Source organism: Dasypus novemcinctus, chromosome 16, assembly GCF_030445035.2.
Source record: "Dasypus novemcinctus isolate mDasNov1 chromosome 16, mDasNov1.1.hap2, whole genome shotgun sequence".
NCBI classification, from domain to species: domain Eukaryota; kingdom Metazoa; phylum Chordata; class Mammalia; order Cingulata; family Dasypodidae; genus Dasypus; species Dasypus novemcinctus.
In genome coordinates this window covers 12,405,875-12,417,768 of record NC_080688.1, presented here as the reverse complement: position 1 = coordinate 12,417,768, position 11,894 = coordinate 12,405,875, and the positions used below count along the sequence as shown (strand labels likewise).

The 11,894-nt window shown below is 35.9% G+C and overlaps 1 protein-coding gene across 1 annotated transcript; it reads right to left on the bottom strand.

Annotated features, from left to right (window-relative positions):
* Window positions 1-207: 207 nt before the first annotated feature.
* Window positions 208-1,113, bottom strand: LOC101418209 (olfactory receptor 2T27-like). The gene has a single exon (XM_004481865.1). The coding sequence runs from the start codon at window positions 1,111-1,113 to the stop codon at window positions 208-210; it is 906 nt and encodes a 301-aa protein (XP_004481922.1).
* Window positions 1,114-11,894: the final 10,781 nt, after the last annotated feature.

The following is an 11,894-nucleotide window of genomic DNA, read 5'->3' as shown; positions in this document are numbered from 1 at the left end:
TATAAAGAATGAGTTCTGACTGAATTAAAAGAAATTAATTTCACTTAAAAATATGTTTGAAATTTAAGTAGACCAAAATCAAATCAAACAATAATAGGCTAAATAAATTTATAGTTAAAAACCTTAAAGATCACAGGCATGTATTGACTTATCATGTATTACAAAACATTTTAGATTTTATAAAATAAAAATCTTGGTGGTTTTAGTTTAAGAACAGACACCATTCCAATATCTTCGCAAGGCCCCCAAAACATCCTTGTTTCTCAGGCTATAAATAAAGGGATTCAGTGTAGGGGTAATGACTGAAAAGAACAGTGATACAGCCTGGTCCTTATGTGGGCTGCATGAGGAAACAGGAGTTATATATGTGTAGATTGCTGGGCCATAAAAAAGCCCAACAACCATCAGGTGGGATGAGCAAGTGGCTAATGCTTTGTTCCTCCCCTTGCGGGAATTCATGTGAAAGACAGTGATGAAGATGATAGTGTAGGAGGAAAAGATGATGACAAAAGGAATAAAGAGTAGCACAATGCTTGCTACAAGTATTGCCAACTTATATGCAGAGGTATCCTTGCAGGAGATAATCAAGATAGCCATGACTTCACAGAAAAAATGTTCTATCTCCCTGTTGCGACATTTAGGTAATTGCATGGTGTATACAGCCTGGACTAGAGCATTTAGGACACCCCCAACCCAGGTTGCTGTGGCCATCTTTTGGCAGACCCTCTCGTTCATGATGACTGTGTATCTCAGTGGATGGCAGATGGCCACATAGCGATCACAGGCCATGAGAGTCAGGAGAATGCACTCAGCTCCTCCCAGCATCAGAGAGAAAAACATTTGTGCCCCACAGCCTATGTTTGATATGTTTCTCTTCCCTGACAAAAAGTCCACAGCCATCTTGGGGACAGTGGTGGAGATGAAGAGCAAATCAATGAGGGACAGCTGGCTGAGAAGGAAGTACATGGGTATGTGGAGTTGGGACTCAAACAGGATGATGAGAATTAGGGTGGAATTGCCAGTGAGGGCTGCAAGGTAGATGAGGATAATCGCACCAATGAGAATGTCAGCATGCTTTATGCCAGGGAAGAGTCCCAGGAGAATAAAATCCATTCCTAGTGTCTCATTCTTTCCCATCATGAATTAAATTAACCTGCTAGAATGAAAGAGTTATAATTTTAATAATGACCAATAATAACACAGTGAACCATGGGGTGAGTGATGAATCATGGTTAACATTTAAATCTGAATTCATTTTCCCATGAACTATAATAAATGTACAATACTAATACATGGTGTTAATAACAGAGGGGTGTACGGAAATAATACCACTTCTAAGGTATGGACCATAGTTAGTAGCACTATTTTGATGATGTTCTTTCATAATCAGTAGCAAATGTTTCAAATAATGCAAGGTGTTGGTAGAGAAATGATATTTGGGAATTCTGCATGTTATGCATGCTTGTTTTGTAAGCTCACAGCTTCTCTAATAAAAAATATATTATAAAAAATTCACCAATAATGTATTATGACTTTATTTATTAGGTTTTTCTTTACATAAGTTTAAAAATCTCTGTATAGAAAAAGCTTTTCATTGTATTATTTGATAATTCTCAATGTTAGCAAGCAAACTAAACATCAAACAACAAGTATATCTCATATTTATTGAAGGGGAAAGCATAGGAGCATTAAAAATTATAAGAGTTTTATTGTAAAATATATAATCCTTATGCAATTTTTTTACATTTAAGTTAACACACTTTATGTACTCAAAATTCGTGATTGCACTTTGAACATTCTTTACAGTTAACAATAACATCTTTCCTAGGGGCCTAAGATACACTGCATTCCTCATAATCCATACAAGTTATTTTTGGTGATGACATTTAATCTTATAGCAACCAAAGTAAGGTGATGTACGTCCTTCCCATGACAGGCAACTTTGGAAGGTATGTGTAGAAGATTGTAATGTCTCATTATGAAATGAGTGTAGGTTTCCCACTCAAACACAAGGAAATAACCCACATTTGACTGCTTTTGATCATGAATTGAACTGTTTTCTTGTGGGTTAAATTTCCAAATATACATTTTTTGTTATATCAGTTAGTGTGAGCTTAATACCTCATAAATGTAGAAGAATATATTTTACCGTCTAAATGTATGTATGTGTGCTAGTGAACATGTGAGTGATTTATCATTAATGGCACCTCTTATTCAAAATTCATCATGGATGAAGCAGACTTTATACTGCCCCTTATTAATCTTTAATTAGTCTCCTACCTTCTGAGTTTTGCTGGTGTTCCTAGACTTGAGGTACATGTCCATACTTCTCTATGATTTTCTAAGGCATAAAATGCTCACCTCCATTGTTTTTGCCCAATATTTAACTAGATTGATCCCTAAATAATGAACTCTACATCTGCATCTTCCATGAGTTCTACTCAAGTCCACATATGTCAGTGCAGTTGACATACACATGAATTCAAATTTGTAAGTGACAAAGTTGGATCTGAGCCTTCATCTGCGAGGATTTTGCTCTTATTTATGAGCACAGATAATCTATGACCTTTAGCATGCATCTTAAATAATAAAAGCTAAGACCAGTTTCAGAAAGTGAAATGGATTACTGGCATATGTAAAATAATGCACATTTATTAAACAATCTTAATTTAATTGACATTTCTTCTATCTTTTATCCTTATATCATTTATCTTACTTAATTTTAAACATACTTCTTCTTTCTTACCTATATTCTTGTAAAAATACCATGTTTTTAATACATAGAACAACTCCAAAGTAAAGATGATAAAAAAGTTCTGGAATTTGTGGTGATGGTTACACAACATTTTAAATGAACTTAATGCCACTGAAGTGTACACTTTAAAAGAATTAAAATGGTAAATTTTATATCACAGATATTTTTGCATAAAAATATATTTAAAAACTAAATCTAGGGTCCAGGGTATTATTGCTTTTGTGTAGTCATTATGTGCATATTGTGGAAATATTTGTGTATGCGTGAAAAATGTTATTATTTAAAAGTAAACTTCCCAGTAATTCTCTTTACTTGCCATGAAAAGCATGCACTAAGTCATTTTCAAATAGTAGTTAAGAACTGAATCATTTTATTGAAATTAAATATTTTTATGAAATTTATTATTAGACTTTAATGCTAATTCTATTGTCTGTTGATATTACATATTAAACCACACACAGATAAATATCTTCAAGGAATTACTAAGGCTTTTCTTCTATCACTATGTTGTTTCTTTTCTGAAGGTAGAATTAAATTCATTTTATTAATTGATTTTCTACTTTACCATGAGTTCTCAAGATGACTTTCTTGCTTACAGCAGAGGTTGGAGGATATGGACCAGGGGAAATACAATAGTGTGAAGATAAAGTATTTCTTACAGGGTGCTATAATTATACTGGTGTTCAGATTTTTGGGGATTACTTAAAAAGGTGATTCTTGCTTTCCAGGCAAGAGATGCCAGAAGAAATTGGCTTTGTGTTTGGCAGAGAAGAAAGAGAATGGATTTCAGTCTCCATTAAGCAGCCTTCTTCTACTCCACATTTACTCAATTCAGCATCTGATGCACTGAGTTATCATAACCAAATGTTGACACTTATAATCAGTCTCATGTCAACTTTGGGTACTTCCTTAAACATTCCAAATTGTAAGCGTACATTTCCTTGTACTATTTTCTAAGTGGTAGTTTTTATGAGGCTTACAATCCAATATCTTTTAAAATAAAGTCAAACCTCTATCATCCTACTGTGGTTTCCTTTTCTCACACATAGGAAATATTTGAATTGGAAAAGGTTGATTCCTGAGAAAAAGAATCTCACAAATGTTAATAATGTGATGATTTGTTCATGATTATTTTTGTTAGGATGATATGAGCCCAATAGTTTATGTTACATAATATGGTCCAATTTTTAATAAATTATTTCTGCAAGACACAATTTCCTCATAGCTAGGAGTGAAGAGTGTGGGTTTTCCATTTAAATTACTGCCTACCTCTCTGCACACATGAGAGGATGTGAGACACGTTTTCCTTCTCTAAGTTGAAATAAAATTGTAACAATCTTTTGATTATATCAAATTTCAAGAAGCACAATATATCAGTAAAAATTGTGTATTTCCTCCTTCTGGTGTATATCATTTAATAATTTTCATTATATTTGAGAAAGCATGGACACTCACATTTGTTCCTTTTATTTGGTGAATTCATCTGAATTATTCATTTCTCAGATTGCTTCACATGATGCAGCATCACATTTTCATATTCCCTATAAAAAAGTAAAATATAATGCCCAGTGACATTTAGTTTCACAATGCTGGCAGTGCTTTCTGTCTCAAATGCCTCAGTTACATGTTCTGGTTCAGTGACTGTGGTTCTCTAATATTCTTAAGCATGATACAGCCTAGTGGATGCATCTGACTATGACCTTACAAAAGAAAAATCACTTAAATATTTATATTTGGGGCTGTAAATTATGGACAATATCCTGTGGGATTCCTAATAGAAAAATGACAGTTGGGGAATTTCGTATCTCAAATCCAATTAAAGAAATTCACCAAACACATTTTATAAAAAGAGTTGTTCTAAGAAAAAAAATCTGCAATATTTCATCAACAGATATTTGACCATTTTGTGAGATCAGGCTTGTATCCAATGAAAAATAAATTCCTGCTATTTACGTGCTTTATTTTGTTCAATAACCCTTTTCCTACTATCATTATAATCCAAGAGATTTGAATGGATCCCTTTCTGTATTTAGTCCTCCAAGATTTATCATGACGTGCTAGGATGGTTAATTGTCTGATATTAGACTCTAAAATTAAATATTTCTTATTTATTTTTTCCTACTCACTTAATTGTTTGTTTTTTGTAACAACACATAACCATTGCCATACTACTAGTTGCTGTCCCCTGTGTGCCCATTAAAAGCAAATGCTCTCCTAATTCCTTCATTAATTGGCCTCAGCATTTCTTAATGAGTTATCTCTATTTAACCTTGGGTGTCCTAGAGCAAACATGTCTTTTACAATTTAGTGTATGTGCATCTGCATTTTATGTAGAAATACATATTTTTGTAAATCCCTTCTGTACATATTCATACATATAAGTCCAAACAATTTTTAGTAGGCAAAATTCAATTTCTTCCATTTCGTTATAAATTTCTAAATGTATTTTCCATGGGTTTTTATATATTTTTCTTTAATGATCTTATGTGTTTTTCTTCCTTTAGACAGGTTGTTTATCAGAATTTCAATTTGTAAAATACACTGCCATTTTTAAAGGAATTTATATGTGTGTGTGTATATAAATATATATATATATATACATACGTATATACATATAATTGTCTTCACTTAATATAAAGTTATGCCACCAGGACATTCATAGTGAAAGACTTACAACTTTATTTAATACTGAGAACATACAGGGTTTGTAGCATGTATCATTATATACACGTGTTTAACACAGAAGACTGTGAAAACTGTTACCCTCACCAATTTCTCTGTTTTCCCCTAGAGTTTACCTGTGTGCTCATTCTCAAATATTACCACTCATGTTGTCCCAGCTTTGCTCTCATACCCAAAGCCAATCCATCTGCCAATTTGACCCATCTGATATTAATATTACCATTCACATTTTCACTTTCATTGGCTTTACCTTTCTTTTATGGCCCACTCTTTCTCTGGAAACAATTATTAGTTTCGCTTCCGTGGTATCTTTGGATACCAAACAAAGTTATGTTAATTGTTGAATCTGAGAGTCTTTCTGTCTCTTAATAAGAGATTTGAGCATACTTACAGTAATAAAATTATGATTTCTCTTTTTTTTATTTTATGTAAAATTTATTTTTATGTCAATGTTACAAGTTCCTCAATTAATATGATATAATTATTACAAAGACAGTAATTCTACTTCAGTTACTGGTTATGCATCCCCTTAATTTTGTTCATTCTTCAGTCATGAAGGAATTGGTAAAATGTCCTCTCTGAGTATTTCAGGCTGAGAAGGGCATATATTTTATGGGGAAGAGGAGTGGAATTGTTTTGCTTGCAGCTGAAGGTGCCCCTTGCTTTTGAGATAAAGCCGGTCCATCATCATCCTCTTTTTATGTATCTAAGGCAAGCACAAGACTGGAGAATAATTGTTGGTCACATATCTGCTGGGTTTCAGGGTTCAACAGGCATAGGAGCCATCCAAAGGCTTTAAGTCTCTGAGAAATATACTTAAAAGGCAAATTGAATATTATGGGTTGAAATAAAAGAAATAGAAGTATCATGATGAGAAGATTTATAAGTGAGATATCTATGATATATTGAAGAAATAGATTTTCAAATATTTGCAGATAGAAGCTACTAAGGGGTATTGATTTTAGGAAACCTGTGCCTTGTGTCTTGTCTCTGATGTCCAGATGTTCCTAGGGCCCTGAGGTACCCTTCTGTTTGAGACTTTGTTTATTGTGGCAGTTTGTGAAGTCTGAGAACCGTATAACCATAACCTCCGGAATGAACTCCCAAATCATTTTTGAAATCTCCTATTCATAAAAACTCTATTTTATTTAATATTTCCCCTTTTGATCAAGGTCTTTCTCCAAGGACATTGTTGATTCATGCTTGGTAATAATCCTTATGTGTCAGAGGCTCATTGCTTGCTTATGTTCAATATCAGGGGTAGATAGTGAATTAATTTGCAGTTTGTCTTAGAAAGAAGCCACCCTTTACTAAGAAGGAGTTTTTCAGGAGGTAATTATCATAATTTGGTTTAATTTTATTGTAAGAATAAGGTTCTTAGATGCATGCATTAAGTTTGACGGCTTAGTTTATTAGCCTGTTTTCTTTTATTAAACAAGGTTTATATAATCCAGAGTTTTTGGCCATCCTATTTATGAAAATAGTAGGAATTTTCCAGGAGTAAAGTTTAATATTTTGTTTGCTAATGTGAAGTTCTCTATCTATTGAGAAAAATAAACCTATAGCAACAAGGACAAATTATTATCCCCTGAAGTTTGTAGATATATAATGTTCAGTATGTTAAAAAATCACTCTCTCAATATACCTGATCATTTCCCACCTTTATTTTCTTACCTTTCTTATCATAATTGACAGATAGAACATAATTTGTATAGCAACAATTCTAGAACCCACAGCCTCTCATTTCTGATTCTTCCATTGGTGTGATACCTTTGTTAAAATTATTGCAAGAGAAGTGATTAAAGATAGCCACTGTCTATGGAGTTGCAAAAGTCATTTCATCCTACAGGGAAGTTAGTAGTCATACAAAGCTATCAAAATCATCTGTTGTGAGTTTCAGGAGACCAGAAGAGCATCCTGCAACATCTTTGAAGGAATGCAAACAGGAGACTGCCTATCTGTAGTGAAGTTTTGAGCACTAAACACTTCATGCCATGGACGCTGGTGTCCCTCCTCCACTGACAGTACAAGTCACCTTGTTTCTTTTCCATGGCTGGAATTAAAAGCTCCACTTCCCAAAAGTATGGGAGGAGAGATGATTGACTACCAACCTCAGCTTCTGACCATTAAATTCAGCTAGTTAAGTATAATCCGAAGAACAGCTAAAGTTTGAACCTTCCCAAGTTGGAAAGAGGCTGGTAGCTGCCATTTTAACTCTGCTCCCAGCATGAGTGGAAGCAGGATGACTGAAAACCACAGTGATGGTAGGGACTGGTTTCTTTCCACCCATTTTATTTATTTTTATTTTTATTATTATTATTTTTTAAAGATTTATTTATTTTATTTAATTTCCCCCCCTCCCCCGGTTGTCTGTTCTTGGTGTCGATTTGCTGCGTCTTGTTTCTTTGTCGGCTTCTGTTGTCCGCTTCTGTTGTCGTCAGCGGCACGGGAAGTGTGGGCGGCGCCATTCCTGGGCAGGCTGCTCTTTCTTTTCACGCTGGGCGGCTTTCCTCACAGGCCCACTCCTTGCGCGTGGGGCTCCCCCACGCGGGGGACACCCTTGCATGGCACGGCACTCCTTGCGCGCATCAGCACTGCTCATGGGCCAGCTCCACGCGGGTCAAGGAGGCCCGGGGTTTGAACCGCGGACCTCCCATATGGTAGACGGCCGCCCTAACCACTGGGCCAAAGTCCGTTTCCCTCCACCCATTTTAGATTGCAGGCTTAGCTTAGGTCCCAGCACCACCTCTGGCAGGGAAGAAGCTGATGGGACCTGCGCCAGTCTCTCCAGGTAAGTGCAGGCAATTTTGGCCAACACAGACTGAATACTCAGACACCTGGGACTGCATCCACACACCCCAATAGGAAAGAAGGGAATAAATTCAATAAGATCAAAATTATACAGTGCACTTTCTCTGATTATAAGAGAATAAAGTTGGAAATCAAAAAGAGGCAGAAAAAGGAAAATTCGTAAACATATGGAGATTAAACAACACACTATTAAAGATTAAGTTTGTAAAAGAAGAAATAGTGAAAAAAATCAATAACTGTCTTGAGATGAATGAAAATGAGAACACCATATTTCAGAACCTATGAGATGAAGTGAAGGCAATGAGGAGAAGGAAATTTATAACCCTCAATGCTTACATTAAAAAAAAAAAGAGCTAAAACAAATTAACTATAAAGCTGGAGTGACTAGAAAAAGAGCAGCAAAGATTCCCAAACAAGTCGAAGAAATGAAATTTTAAAAAATCAGGGAAGAAATACATGAAATTGAGAACAAACAATAATAGAATTAACGTAATCAAGAGTTGATTCTCTTAAGTAAATTGACAATATGACAAACCCTTGGGTAGACTGAAAAGAAAAACAATATGCAAATAAAATAAATAAAATATAATAAAATACTAAAATAAATGACCAGAGGTATATTTTTACCACCAGCCAGAAATAAAAAGAATTCTTAAGAGGATACTGTGAACAATTTTAGAGAAAAAAAAATTAGACAATTATGATGTAGTGGAAAATTCCTAGAAGTGTATGAATAACTTACTCTGACCCTAGAAGATACAAAACATTTCAACAAATCAATTACAATAAAGAGTTTGAAACAGTAATGAAAAAACTCTGCAAATCACTGGACATTGTAAATCCTCACAGGGCCCACTGGATGGAATGGGGGAGAGTGTGGGCCATTGTGTGAACCGTTGACCATGGGGTGCAGGGGTGCCCAAAGATATACTTGCCAAATGCAATGGCTGTGTCATGATGATGGGAGGGAGTGTTGCTGAGGGGGGGGAGAGGTGGGGTGGGGGAGGTAGGGTTCAATGGGACCTCATATATATATATTTTTAATGTAATATTATTACAAAGTAAATAAAATAAAATAAAATAAAATAAAATAATAAACTCTGCAAAATTAAAGCTCCAGACCCAAGGATTTTCAGGTGAGTTCAACCAGGCATTCAAAGATTTAATACCAATCTTTTTTTAATTGTATTTTTTGAAGATACACAAAAAATATTACATTAAAAAGTATAAGAGGCTCCCATTTACCTTACACCTCACCACCCACTCTTCCCACGTCAACAACCTCTTTCATCAGGTAACACATTCATTGCATTTGGTGACTACATTTTTGAGTACTGCTGCACCACATAAATAATAGTTTACATTGTAGTTTGCACTCTTCTCTAGTTCATTCAGTAGGTTATGGCAGGATATGTAATGTCCGGCATCTGTCCCTGTAGTGTCATTTAGGACTACTCCAAGTCCCAAAAATGCCCCCACATCACATTATTTCTTCCATTTCCTTTCCCTCAGCAACTACTGCGGACACTTCCTACACATCAATGCCACAATTTTTCCCATTACTAGTCTCAATAGTTCTATAGTATAATAACAGTAAGTCCACTCAAATCATATTTTATTTCTCCATCCTGTGGACCCTGGGATCGTGATGTCTACTCCACCTCTATATATAGAGCAGTTTAGATCCCACATGGTTGATGGATGTGAATCTCCTGCATGCAGTTGTAGAAACTTTCAATTCCCTGGTGTGGTGTTTGATCATCTCCATCTCCCTGTTACCTTATCTGGGTAATTCCAACAAACTGGAGAGTAGGTGGTGCAACTGTACTGAAGATCAGGGCCCAGCTGGCACATGACCAGTCTAGAGATTCAAGTATACTGAGGATACACCAACCCCAACACCAAACACAGCTTCAGTAAAAGGGACAGAAGAGGCATGTGTAGAAAGGTCATATCTGAACCCAACACCATAATATTCAGGAACACAAATTCCAAAGTAGGGACTACTGACAAGACACAGATATCCAGAGCCATCAGCCATGACTGTAGAACTTGTTTGTCTCCTTAGCCCTCAGGAGCACCAATATATTGCGTTGTATCTACTTTGTCTGTTTCTGGGATCCTGCTGAGGTGTGCATAAGAGCAACCACTCTGATGACATTCCAACTCTTTTTTGAAGGCTCTTAGTCATATGAACACACTGGTCTTTACCATTTCAGCCTTTTATTCAGGTATTTTTCTAGTTGCATCACAAGTTAGTGATTGGTGGTAATCCCTTGGCACCAAGGAGACATTCCTGGGAGTCATGTCCAGCAGTGGGGGAAAATATGACATTTACATGCTGAGTTTGGCTTAGAGAGTGGCCATAATTGAGCAACATGAAGACTATCCAGAGGTAATTCTTAGGCACTCTGCAGCTCTAGGCCTAGTTGAAATTTCTGGCACACAGGCTCATAAGCATAGTCATGAGTATCAAGGGCCCATCACTGGAGCTCACCTGGCTAGGACCTCAGCACTCCCTCAGTTGGCGTTTGTAACTCTAAATACTATGAGAATACCCAACAAATATCCAAACATTTTTACATACTCTACATACATGCCCTGGAGAACTCCCTCACAACCATGTGTTCCCCATCAATAACACCCCACACCAATGTTCCTGCCCTGCTGTAGTTGAACCCCTCTGTGGTCCAAAACTTCTTCACAAATGAGGACTAGTATATAGCCAAATTCAATTAGTAGAAAAATGAAAAATTAATGGTAGGTTTAATGATTAGAATTAGAATACATACTAATTTAGAAAAACTAAAACAAAGTAAGAAAGAAATGGGGTATTAAAAATGAAAAATATCATAAAACTTTTTTATGTTTTGCCTTTCATCACTGTAATAGGTGTTGGCCTGTATCTACAGTGGCAGGGCAATTTCTTTCATGCATTTCTCATTGTCTACATCCTTTTTAAAATTTTAATTTTGTCCTAAAAAAGTTTTATATCACAGTAAATTTACATATACAATACAAGGGAATTCCACATATCCAGCATCAAAATTTTTCCCATTCTCCAACAAAGATCTTTTTACATGTTCATGTTATATTTCCGGTAGCTGATGTACACATATTGAAGCATAGCTACCAAGCATGGTTCCACTTTGGCTTACATTATGGTTTATATTATAGACTGTACAATTTTCTAAAATTTTATTTATCTTATGTTTGACATTATGGTTTACATTTTAGCCTATAGACTTTTATACATTTTTGGTGAAATTTAACATATCCATATCGATCATTGCATGATCTTGTGGAACATTTCCTTTGACCTCATTTATCCTGCTTCCATCTATTCTATTCCTCCCTCCCCCTCACCTCAGGGCCCATAGTGACAACCAAGCTCCACCACTTGTAGGAGAAGATTCACAATTACCTGCAACAATGCTGAGGGCTGGACGCATTAGACTGTCCTACCCCATTGGGAGCCACCAATTCTCTCAAGAGACACAATTCCCTCTAGGAACATCAGGCCACCCCAGGATGGGGGTACACTTTCCCACACACTGTATGTGTATCCACCCAATGATGTAACGTACTATGAAAAGATGAGAACTCACACACTCCCTAGAAGCCTGTCCCTGTGCAAGATTCCCCC